Here is a 12,500-nt window from a genome sequence, read left to right on the forward strand (position 1 = left end):
ATGTGGACTAGAAACAGCAGCCTTATTGTTGTTATTATTGTTGTTGTTGTAAATGTGGACTAGAAGCTGCTGCCTTATTGTTGTTCTTATTATTGTTGTTGTTGGTGTTGTTGTTGTTGTTGTTGTTGTTGTTTTATATGTGTTCATGTGGTTATGTGTATGTGTTTGTTGATGTTCTTTGCATTTGTTACTGTTGTTATTATTATTGATGTTATTTGTGCATATGTGTGTTTGTGGTTTGTATACGCGTGTGTATTTTATTGTAGAACTTTTCTTAAAAAAAGTACACTACATTAAATTCTATTAAAGCAACACTGATTGCTTTTATAACGTTTATCCCCTTTCCAGTTCCAATAACGATCTATAGCCGCTGTTTGTTGTGTAGTGACGAGTCTGGAAAAGTTCGAGTGTTAGCTGCATGGCGTCTGGGATCTGAATACCCACCTGTCTTCAAGGCTTTCCCTTGTGAGTATTCTTTTATTAGAAAAGAGAAATTTTCATAGAAATTAATAATTATAATCAAGATATCTTTCTCTAAACTTGCGATATCCTTCATCAATCGGCTTTATTATTATCATTATTATTATTATTACTAGCCAAGCTACAAACCTAGTTGGAAAAGCAAGATGCTATAAGCCCAGGGGCTCCAATAGGGAAAAATAGCCCAGTGAGGAAAGGAAATAAGGAAATAAATAAATGATGAGAATAAATTAACAATAAATCATTCTAAAAACAGTAACAACGTCAAAAACAGATATGTCCTATATAAACTATTAACAACGCCAAAAACATATATGTCATATATAAGCTATAAAAAGACTCATGTCAGCCTGGTCAACATAAAAACATTTGCTCCAACATTGAACTTTTGAAGTTCTACTGATTCAACTACCCGATTAGGAAGGTCATTCCACAACTTGGTAACAGCTGAAATAAAACTTCTAGAATACTGTGTAGTATTGAGCCTCATGATGGAGAAGGCCTGGCTATTAAAATTAACTGCCTGCCTAGTATTACGAACAGGATAGAATTGTCCAGGGAGATCTGAATGTAAAGGATGGTCAAAGTTATGAAAAATCTTATGCAACATGCATAATGAACTAATTGACCGACGGTGCCAAAGATTAATATCTAGTTCAAGAATAAGAAATTTAATAGACCGTAAGTTTGTCCAACAAATTAAGATGAGAATCAACAGCTGAACACCAGACAGGAGAACAATACTCAAAACAAGGTAGAATGAAAGAATTAAAAAATTTCTTCAGTGATGAAAATTTTGAGCTCTCTCTCTCTCTCTCTCTCTCTCTCTCTCTCTCTCTCTCTCTCTCTCTCTCTCTCTCTCTCTCTCTAGGCGTAATAATTATAAATAACGTAATAATTATAAATAACGATCATATGCAAAGCATTTACCAACTAATTTAAAATCCTATAGCATACAGTTGTTGATATAGATTTCAATGTAAAAAAAATAAACTGGAGAATGTACTACATCCACTTGTTAAAAGAATAAAAAAAAAATTAAATAAAAATTAGTGTTACGATGAATGAGACTATAACTTTAGGATTGTGGTGGCCTAATGGAAACGTCCTTGTCTGGCGATCGCCGGACTAGGGTTCGAGTCTCGCTCAAGCTTAATAGTTTCTTGTAGTGTCAGTCACTATACCATCCTTGTGCACTAAGGATAAGGGTTTTGGGGAGCCTATGGGTCTACCTGCTCAGTTATCAATAGTCATTGCCTGGCCCTCCCTGGTCCTAACTTGGATGGAGAGGGGGTTTGGCCGCTAATTATTGTCCTGCTAGATAGGGCAATTATTATTATTATTATTATTATTATTATTATTACTAGCTAAGCTACAACCCTAGTTGGAAAAGCAGGATGCTATAAGCCCAGGGGCTCCAACAGGGAAAATAACCCAGTGAGGAAAGGAAATATGGAAAAATAAAAGATTTTAAGAACAGTAACATTAAAATAAATATTTCCTATATAAGATAGACTAATGTGAGGAGTGTGCCCTCAAGCAAGAGAACTCTAACCCAAGACAGTGGAAGACCATGGTACAGAGGCTATGGCACTACAAATGTCACTGTCCTTTGCTTCTGCCATTCACGAGCGGGTTTTAAATCTTTAAAATTGCTTCTTCTTCTTCCCAGGGTATACCTGCTCACTCACCAACAACCATTGCCTGACCCTCCCTGGTCCTTGGTGGGGTGGAGAGGGGACTTGGGCTAGGTAGGGCAATGTCACTATCCCTTGCCTCTGCCATTCACGATGGGCCTTTAAATCTTCAAACTTGCTTCTTATCCCCAGGGTGTACCTGATCAGTCACCAAAAACCATTGCCTGGCCCTCCCTGGTCCTAGCTTGGGTGGAGAGGGGCCTTGGGCTAGCTAGGGCAATGCCACTATCCCTTGCCTCTGCCATTCATGAGGGGCCTTTAAATCTTTAAAACTACTTCTTCTCCCCAGGGTATATCTGCTCAGTCACCAACCACCATTGCCTGACCCTCCCTGGTCCTAGGTTGGGTGGAGAGGGGTCTTGGGCTAGGTAGGACATTGACACTGTCTCTTGCCTCTGCCATTCACGAAGGGTCTTTAAATCTTTAAAATTGCTTCTTCTTCTCCCCAGGGTCTACCTGATCAGTCACTAACAACCATTGCCTGGCCCTCCCTGGTTCTAGGTTGGGTGGAGAGGGGACTTGGGCTAGGTAGGTCATTGTCACTTTCCCTTACTTCTGCCATTCCCTTGGGGTCTTTAAATCTTTGAAATTGCTTCTTCTTCTCCCCAGATAAGGTGAAGAATTTTCAAGGACGTCTCTTCAAGACAACAGGTATCGCCTACTTCCCTTATATCGAGTATGAAGTGAACTTCGAGAACATCTCTAAGCCCGTAACTCTGAGTGACTCTTTGGACAACAGGGTTTTGGATGCTGTATCTACGGCTTTCAACTTTACGTAAATAATCTTTAACTTCATTGGGTTATTGGTCGTTGAGGAATAGGGATATTAACTGTATTCATATAAAATGGAGTGGTAGTAGACTTCAAAGTTTTCAAAGTTTGCTAACTGTGTCTGTCTAATATAACATAATAGTTGTAACCAATCCGTCAAAAATAACGTCTAGATTAATTATTTTGATAATAATTACAATTTTAATAATGATTATAATTTTACTAATATTCATAATAGCTATAATTTCAATGATAATTATAATCTTAATAACGATAATAGTTTGAATGTTAATTATTCTCATAATTTGATAACATTCATTCGAATAATTTTAACAGTTTTAATAATAATTTTGATAAATGTTAATAATTTTAATAATTTTCGTACGAACTTTTCACACAAACTAATAATTTTAGTAATTTTCATAAATTATAAATTTAATAAAAATTATAATTTTATTCATTTTAATAGTTTCAATAATATTAATAATCGTTCTAATTATTTTGATTTTAATAATTCTAAGTTTTAAAGATAATTATTTTCACAAATGCTAATAATTGTAATAATTTTGTTACGAAACATTCCACACTAACTTATATGAAAGGATCTTTGCCACTCTGTTAAAAACACTATTTTCAATCGTAAATTCTCCTTAAAAATGTACTGTTCCCAGCCGTATTTCAGTAATATACAGGCGACCGTCATTTTACCCTATTTTGTTATTATCTTTCACGAGTTGGTGACCGTAATATCACTCATTTACGTCAATATATCAGTTTTTAAAATGGTAAATGCCTGGCAACTTTTATGCCAGGATTTTATTTTTATTTTTTTATTTTTTTTTTAATGTAAGATTTTTAAGCGTATTGAGTATTCCAATGATTACCAAACAATTCTTAAAAATAGGATTATCTTATCAATTAGTTTTCTTATAACTACATCCTAATATTAAACCTCGGCCATTATATCTTACCTAAATATAGATTCCATCAATTTCAAAGATTAATCTATTGATATGACATCTACCATACCTAAAATATTCAATATAAATTGTAATATTAAAGTCTTCGGATTCAACATATTAATGTAGTATAGTCTACTGCCATTGTTCTCTGAATGGGGTTAACAAGAGTTCCTCTCATTGTTTTTATGAATTTGACCATTTTATCTCATTTATATACTCACATAAAATTAGTTTTTCATAAAAATTTTATATTCTAAACATAGAATTAGTTTTTCATAAAATTTCGATTTTCTATACTCATAAAATTAGTTTTTCATGAAAAAATCGATTTTCCAAACTCGCAAACAATGTTTTTTTCTAAAAAATCGATTTTTTAAACTTCATAAAATTAGTTTTTCATAAAAATTCGATTGTCTAAACTCACAAAATTAGTTTTTCTGAGAAAATTCGATCTTCTGAACTCACATGAAATTCAAGTTTTTTTTTCATAAAGATTCGATTCAGAAGCTTTTATTTTTATTTGACTCTAAATAAATAACAACAACTTATCTTATTACATACATAGATTTCCATAAAAATATGATTTTCTAAACTCACAATTTTTTTTTTCATAAAAATTCGATTTTCTAAACTCACACAGAATTAGTTATTCAGAAAAATTTCATTTTCTAAACTCACATAAACTTAGTTTTTCATAAAAAATTAGATTCGGAACCTTTTATATTTATCAAACTTTAAATAACAACAACTTATTACATATACGCAGGTATGAAGTTCACACAGCCTCTGAAAATTAGTTTTCCATAAAAATTTTATTATGAACTTTTTTTATTAGACTTGAAATATCATCTTATTACACACATGCAGGTATGAAGTTTACACGGCCCCAGATATGTCATTTGGCCTTCCTTTACCAAATGGTAGTTGGACGGGAATGACTGGAGCCGTCCAGCAAGGCAAAGCTGACATGACCCTCACAATCTCCACTGGCGAAAGGAAATTACCCATCGTGGACTTGGCAAGATTGTGTAAAAGCGATACTCTTGTCGTGGTCTCCCTTAAGCCTCAGCTTTTGCCTCAATACTTGGCATTAATCAGTCCGTTTACAGGTAATTTTTGTTTCGATTTACGATTGGAAAAATGAAAAAATGGTAGAAATGTTTTCTGGGTCTTGTGTGTTATTGTTGTTGTTGTTGTTGTTGTTGTTGCTATTTATTATTATTTATATTTATTATCATTATCATTATCATTATCATTATTGTTATTATTATTGTTATTGTTGTTGTTATTGATGTTGTTATTGATGTTATTGTTATTATTGTTATTATTGCTATGGTTGTTATTGGTATTGCTGTTGTTGCTATTGTTATTTATTATTATTGTTATTATTATTATTATCATTATTAATACTATTGTTATTATTACTATTGTTGTTGTTATTGATGTTATTGTTATTATTTTTATTACTGTTATTATTGCTATTGATGTTATTGGTATTTCTGTTGTTATTGTTGTTGTTGTTGCTTTTATTGTTATTATCTCCACCAACTAAATTGGAAGGAGGTTATGTTTTACCCCCTGTTTGTGTATATGTGAGTTTGTTTGTGAACAGCTTCCTAGCCACAACTTTAACCGTATAGTAATGAAACTTGCAGGGATTATCTTATACGAAGAGCTGGAAATTACTAAATTTTGGAAGGTCAACGTCAAAGGTCAAGGTCAAGATCAAGAAAATAAGTTGCCACGGCGGAGGTCTGCCCTCTGCTGAGTGCCCCTTCAGCTATCATTATTATTAGCTAAACTACAATCCTATTTGGAAAAGCGGGAGGCTATAAGCCCAAGGGATCCAACAGGGTAAAATAGCCCAGTGAGGAAAGGAAATAGGAAATAAATAAATTAAAAGAGAAGTAATGAACAATTAAAGCAAATAATAACAATAACAATAACAATAATAATAATAATAATAATAATAATAATAATAATAATAATAATAATAATAATAATAATAATAATAATAATAATAATAATAATTATAATGATAATTATTAATAATAATAACAATAATGATAACAAAAATAACAATAAAAATAACAATAATAATAATAAAATAAAACTGGTGATGATTACAACAGCAACTACAACCACATTACGAAAAAAAAAATATTTCCAATAAAGACGGACCAAGTTAAAAATAGCTATGGGAAACGTCACGGCCTATATGATTCATTATTTTCTTTCCAGCTAACGTATGGCTGTACCTCATCACCAGCATCTTCATCTGGGGTTTATCTCTCTGGATGCTAGAAAAGATGAGCTCAAAGTTCACAGGGGAGAGAAGTAGGACATTGGACAGTTCCATCTTCTATGGCTGGGCTGTGATTCTCGAAGACCCTCCAGTCAACCCACCCAGAAGTAGCACGGGACAGGTCAGTGTTTTGGACAAGTCGGTGTTTTTGGACAAGTCTGTGTTTATGGACAAGTCGGTGTTTTGAACATGTCAGCGTTTTTGACAAGTCAGTGCTTTGGACAAGTCGGTGTTTGGACAAGTCGGTGTTTGGGGATGTCGGTGTTTTAGACAAGTCAGTGTTTTGGACAAGTCGGTGTTTGGGGATGTCGGTGTTTGGGGATGTCAGTGTTTATGGACAAGTCAGAGTTTTGGGCACGTCAGTGTTTTGGGCACGTCGTGGTTTGGACAAGTCAGAGTTTTGGACAAGTCAGTGACAAGTCAGTGATTTTGACAAGTCGGTGTTTTGGGCAAGTCGGTGTTTTGGACAAGTCTGTTTTGGACAAGTCGGTGTTTTGGACAAGTCGGTGTTTTATTTTTTTAATTTTTTTTCCTTAGCTGGCAGGAATAATATTGTCTGGGTTTGATCCATCATAATTCTCAAAGACACTCCAGAGAGCACGCTCACAAAAAGCCCTAGACAGGTTAGTTATTTTCATTTCAATTGATCGATTGATTTTGAATTTTCTGCTATCCTGACTTCGAAGGTCTTTCATGCCGATAGCGTTTGTTATAGATAAAGAATAAAGAACCGAGTGAGAGAGAATAGTTTCCGACGTCTAAATTATCTATTAATTATAATATCGAGTTATCGAAACCAAAATAAATAACATCGAAATATTAGATTTCCAAAGTTTATTGACACTCTTGTCGAGAGAGAGAGAGAGAGAGAGAGAGAGAGAGAGAGAGAGAGAGAGAGAGACGTAGAGAGAGAGAGAGACGTAGAGAGAGAAAGAGAGATACAGAGAGACAGAGAGAAAGAAAGAGAGAGAGAAAGAGAGAAAGAGAGAAAAAGAGAGAGATACAGAGAAAAAGATACAGAAAGAGAAAGAAAGAGAGAAAGAGAAAGAGAGACGGAGACAGAGAGACAGAGAAAGAGAGACACAGTCAGACAGAGAGAGAGAGAGAGAGAGAGAGAGAGAGAGAGAGAGAGATACAGAGAGACAGAGAGAAAGAAAGAGAAAGAGAGAGATACAGAGAAAGAGATACAGAAAGAGAAAAAGAGAGAAAGAGAAAGAGAGACGGAGAGAGAGAGAGAGAGAGAGAGAGAGAGAGAGAGAGAGAGAGAGAGAGAGACATAGAGAGAAAGAAAGAGAGAGAGAGAGATACAGAGAAAGAGGTACAGAAAGAGAAAGAAAGAGAGAAAGAGAAAGAGAGACGGAGAGAGAGAGAGAGAGAGAGAGAGAGAGAGAGAGAGAGAGAGAGAGAGAGAGAGAGAAATAGTAAAGTCTTATTTCATCAGAAGAAGTGTTGGATAATTTCTTAACTCAATAAGTAGCTTTTGAGAGAGAGAGAGAGAGAGAGAGAGAGAGAGAGAGAGAGAGAGAGAGAGAGAGAGAGAGATATATGTGTAACTATTATCAATCTGTCTTCCAGATCTTGGTATGCGTGTGGCTGATCGTCACACTGGTGATCTCCACTGGATTCAGATCTTCTCTGGTGGCCAACTTATCCGTCCCAGCCAAGACCAAGCCCATTGATAGCTACGAGGATTTGTTAGCCCAAAAGAACTGGCGTTGGGGCATCCTGCAGGAATTGCTCGCCGGACTGCCACGGTTCTACTTCATGAATAGCACAGAGCCCTCTGTGCAGAAAATCTTTCAGAAGGCAGAGGTATTGTTATTGTTATTGTTATTGTTTGTTATTGTTATTGTTATTATTATTATTATTATTATTATTTTTATCATTATGATTATTATGATTATTATGATGATTATCATTATTATGATGATTATCATTATTATTATTGTTATGATTATTATTATTGTTATGATTATTATTATTGTTATGATTATCATTATTATTGTTATGATTATCATTATTATTGTTATGATTATCATTGTTATCATTATCATTATCATTGTTATGATTATCATTATCATTATCATTTTCATGGTTATGGTTATGGTTATGGTTATGGTTATGGTTATGGTTATGGTTATGGTTATGGTTGTGGTTGTGGTTGTGGTTGTGGTTGTGGTTGTGGTTGTGGTTGTGGTTGTTGTTGTTGTTGTTGACTATTTCTATTATTATTACTATTATTATTACTATTACTATTACTATTACTATCACTATCACTATGGTAAGGAGCTCTTCTAGGAGTAGGACACTCCAAAATCAAACCATTGTTCTCTAGTCTCGGGTAGTGCCATAGCCTCTATACCATGGTCCTCCACTGTCTTGGGTTAGAGTCCTCTTGCTTGAGGGTACGCTCGGGCACACTATTCTATCTTATTTCTCTTATTTTGTTAAAGTTTATTTAGTTTATATAGGAGATATTTATTTTAATGTTGTTACTGTTCTTAAAATATTTTATTTTTCCTTTTTTTCTTTCCTCACTAGGCTATTTTCCCTGTTGGTGCCCATGGGCTTGTAGCATTTTGCTTTTCCAAATAGTGTTGTGGCTTAGCAACTAATACCAATACCTATAATAACAATAACAATAACAATAACAATAACAATAACAATAACAATAACAATAACAATAACAATAATAATAATAATAATAATAATAATAATAATAATAATAATAATAATAATAATAATAATAATAATAATAATAATAATAATAATAATAAATGAATAAATGAATAAATGAATAAATGAATAAATGAATAAATGAATAAATGAATAAATGAATAAATGAATAGATAAATAGATAAATAGATAAATAGATAAATAGATAAATAGATAAATAGATAAATAGATAAATAGATAAATAGATAAATAGATAAATAGATAATAGATAATAGATAATAGATAATAGATAATAGATAATAGATAATAGATAATAGATAACAAATAACAAATAACAAATAACAAATAACAAATAACAAATAACAAATAACAAATAACAAATAACAAATAACAAATAAAAAACAAATAAATAAATAAATAAATAAATAAATAAATAAAATAAATAATAAATAATAAATAAATAAATAATTTCCTTTACTACATCCCCACCAGCTTACAAGCATGCAGGGAGGCCTGGCCAAAGTAATCCAAGGACGATACTCCCTAATCACCATCAGGACTCCAATCACATCCTCAACTGCCTTGAAGTACACCGACAAGTACGGACGACCGATCGTCTACCTCAGTAAACAAGATTACAAGATCGCTCCAGATTACGGGTGGTCTTTTAGGTACGGTATTTCTCTGTCTTCTTAAAAAAAAAAAAAAAAAAAAAACCTATGTAGATGCTTATCAGGACGTCAGCCGGGCGTGTCCAACACTCTTCTTATTAAAAAAAAAAAAAAAAAAAAAAAAAAAATTTATATGGATACTCATCAGAACGTCAGCATGGCAAGTCCTACACCACACTGTGGTGCCCTTGGGTAGGTGTCTTCTCAAAAATAAATCAAGTGTAAAACTGCCTGGCTTCAGTTCCATTTTTATCAGAATATATACTCATCAGAACGTCAGCCGGGCAATCCCAGCACTTTGGTGCCCAACCACACCAGTGGCCTCCCCAGTAAATAGCTTAAAAATCAGAGTTCCGGACTGGGATCGATCTGTTTCCATGCGAATTAAACTAACTAGAATACTGAATAGTATTGAGCTTCATGAAAGAGAAGGCATGACTGTATGAATTAGTCATGTGGCTATTATTATTATTATTATTATTATTATTATTACTTGCTAAGCTACAAACCCTAATTGGAAACAGTCGGAAAAGCAGGATGTTATAGGCCCAGGGGCTCCAGCAAGGAAAACAGCCCAGTAAGGAAAGGAAAACGGGAAAAGTAGAATATTTTAAAAACATTAACAACATTAAGATAAATATTTCCTATATAAACTATAAAAATTTCGTCTGGTATTTTAATGAAATGCGGCTGAGAACAGTATATTTTTACGAAGAAGTTCCGATTATTTTTTTTTCTTTTTTTTAAGAAGTTCCGACTAATTTATTTTTTTTGGGGGGGGGAAGTTTCGATTAATTTTTTTTTCTTTTTTCAATTTTTTTTTGAGAAGTTCCGCTTACTCTTTTTTTTTTTTGAGAAGTTCCGACTAATTTAATTTTTTTTTGGGGGGGGAAAGTTCCGATTAATTTTTTTTTCTTTTTTCAATTTTTTTTTTCTTTTTTGGAGAAGTTCCGCTTACTCTTTTTTTTTTTTTTGAGAAGTTCCGACTAATTTAATTTTTTTTTTGGGGGGGGGAAGTTCCGTTTATTTTTTTTTTCTTTTTTCTATTTTTTTTTGAGAAGTTCCGCTTATTCTTTTTTTTTTTTTTTTTTGAGAAGTTCCAATTATTTTTTTTTCTTTCAGATGTTCCGATCAAAATTGTTTATTATCTTTATTAACAATACGCTTAAAATTTCAGGAAAGGATCCCCGTACTACGATATATTCATGACAGCCTTCTTGAGGTTTATTGATACCGGTCTGGTTGATTACTGGATGGAAGATGTCTACGAGAATCGCCTGAGAGAAATACGGAGAGAGAGGAAAGCGCAAACTCCTGACGCTTTGAAAAACGTCAATTTAGAGAGTATGTTCGTAAGTATCCTAAAGTACACGGTTCAAATTTAGCCGTAAAAATTATTATATTTATAGTTATGATTTTTTTTTCTTTTTTACTGGTTTATGGATTTTGCTCCGTATTTGTTACACTGTTGAAAATTTGCATTAAAAAAAAAAAATAAAAAAAAGAACGGTAGATGTCTGGCAACATTTATTCCAGGACTTTTACCGTTTTAAAAACGGATAGTGACGTAAAAGAGTGATATTACGGTCACCAACCAGCAAAATATAATAACACAGGTAAAATTACTGTCGCCTGTAATTTACTGAAATACGGTTGTGAACAGTATATTTTTACGGAGAATTTTCGATTAAAATTATGGTTTTTCAATCCCCTTTCTATGAATTATAATTTATCTGACATCTCTTTCATGGAAGAAAAAAAACTCGTTAAGTTTTAGAATGAGGATTTTCATCTGGTTACATATATTTATATTTGAAATTTTTTATAGATAAACGAATACACAAAATTTAAGAAGATCAACTTTTTAAAATATTAAAACTGCACTTAAAAATGTGCCGTAAAAAAACCGGTAAAAATCCTAACATAATTTTTTCCAGACATTTACTGTTCTAAAAACGGATATATTGACGTAAAGGAATGATATTACGGTCAAGAACCCGTGGAAGATAATAAATAAGTAGGGGGAAAATTACGGTCGACTGTATTTCACTGAAATACGGATGAGAGTAGTATATTTTTACGAAGAATTTCAGAAAAAAAATCATGGTGTTTTTTAAGTGTAAGATGTGTTATTTTTTATTTATTCTTTTATTTTTGTGGGGATGAAATTCTTTAAATCAGGGAAAACAATGGAAAATTATCATGACATTAAAGGGATTTTTTTTTTTATTATTCTTGAATCTGGAATAATACACCTTAATAATAATAATCAACCACTGAGGAATCTAACGTAGGGGGAGAGGAAGTAATCATACCCTGGTGTAAGTGATTGTAGTTAGGTGCGATTCCACAAATTAACGAACCAGAGGGTTGTAGTTAGGAAAGGGGGAGGGGTGGGAAGGGTTGAATCTTGGTGTGTGAGTGAGTATACATATCTAGATTGTTAAAAAAAAATTGTAATTTTAATCGGAATGTCACCGAAAAATATACTGTTCTCAGCCGTATTTCAGTAAAATATAGGCGACCGTAGTTTGTACCTTACTTTGTGATTATCTTTAACGGTTGGTGACCGTAATACCACTCCTTTACGTCAATATATCCGTTTTAAAACGGTAAATTCCTGGCAACATTTATTCAGGATTTTTACCTTTATTCTACGGCAAATCTTTGAAAGTGTACCTAAATTTTTAGCCATCTTTTTTTGACGGGTCACATCCACTATAGTCAATTCTTTTCAGTGAGGCAGTTTTGCATCGACTCGCAGTGTTGCCCTTTTTAGCTCGGAAAAGTTTCCTGATCGCTGATTGGTTGAACAAGACAATTCTAACCAATCAGCGATCAGGAAACGTTTCCGAGCTAAAAGGGCACCGCCGTGAGTCGGTGCAAATGCGTCTCAATTTTTTTTTTTTTTTTTTTTTTTTTTTTTTTTTTTTTTTTT

At 33.1% G+C, this 12,500-nt stretch overlaps 1 protein-coding gene across 1 annotated transcript in view; it reads left to right on the plus strand.

Annotated features, from left to right (window-relative positions):
- The window catches only part of LOC137653035 (uncharacterized), a 48,160-nt gene that overhangs the window by 4,397 nt on the left and 31,263 nt on the right, over positions 1–12,500 (plus strand). The window contains 7 exon segments of the mRNA XM_068386427.1: positions 349–465; positions 2,787–2,952; positions 4,778–5,019; positions 6,152–6,336; positions 7,791–8,027; positions 9,384–9,562; positions 10,740–10,914. Coding sequence (XP_068242528.1) covers positions 349–465; positions 2,787–2,952; positions 4,778–5,019; positions 6,152–6,336; positions 7,791–8,027; positions 9,384–9,562; positions 10,740–10,914 — 1,301 coding nt within the window.

This window comes from Palaemon carinicauda, chromosome 14 (assembly GCF_036898095.1).
Source record: "Palaemon carinicauda isolate YSFRI2023 chromosome 14, ASM3689809v2, whole genome shotgun sequence".
In the NCBI taxonomy this organism is placed as follows: domain Eukaryota; kingdom Metazoa; phylum Arthropoda; class Malacostraca; order Decapoda; family Palaemonidae; genus Palaemon; species Palaemon carinicauda.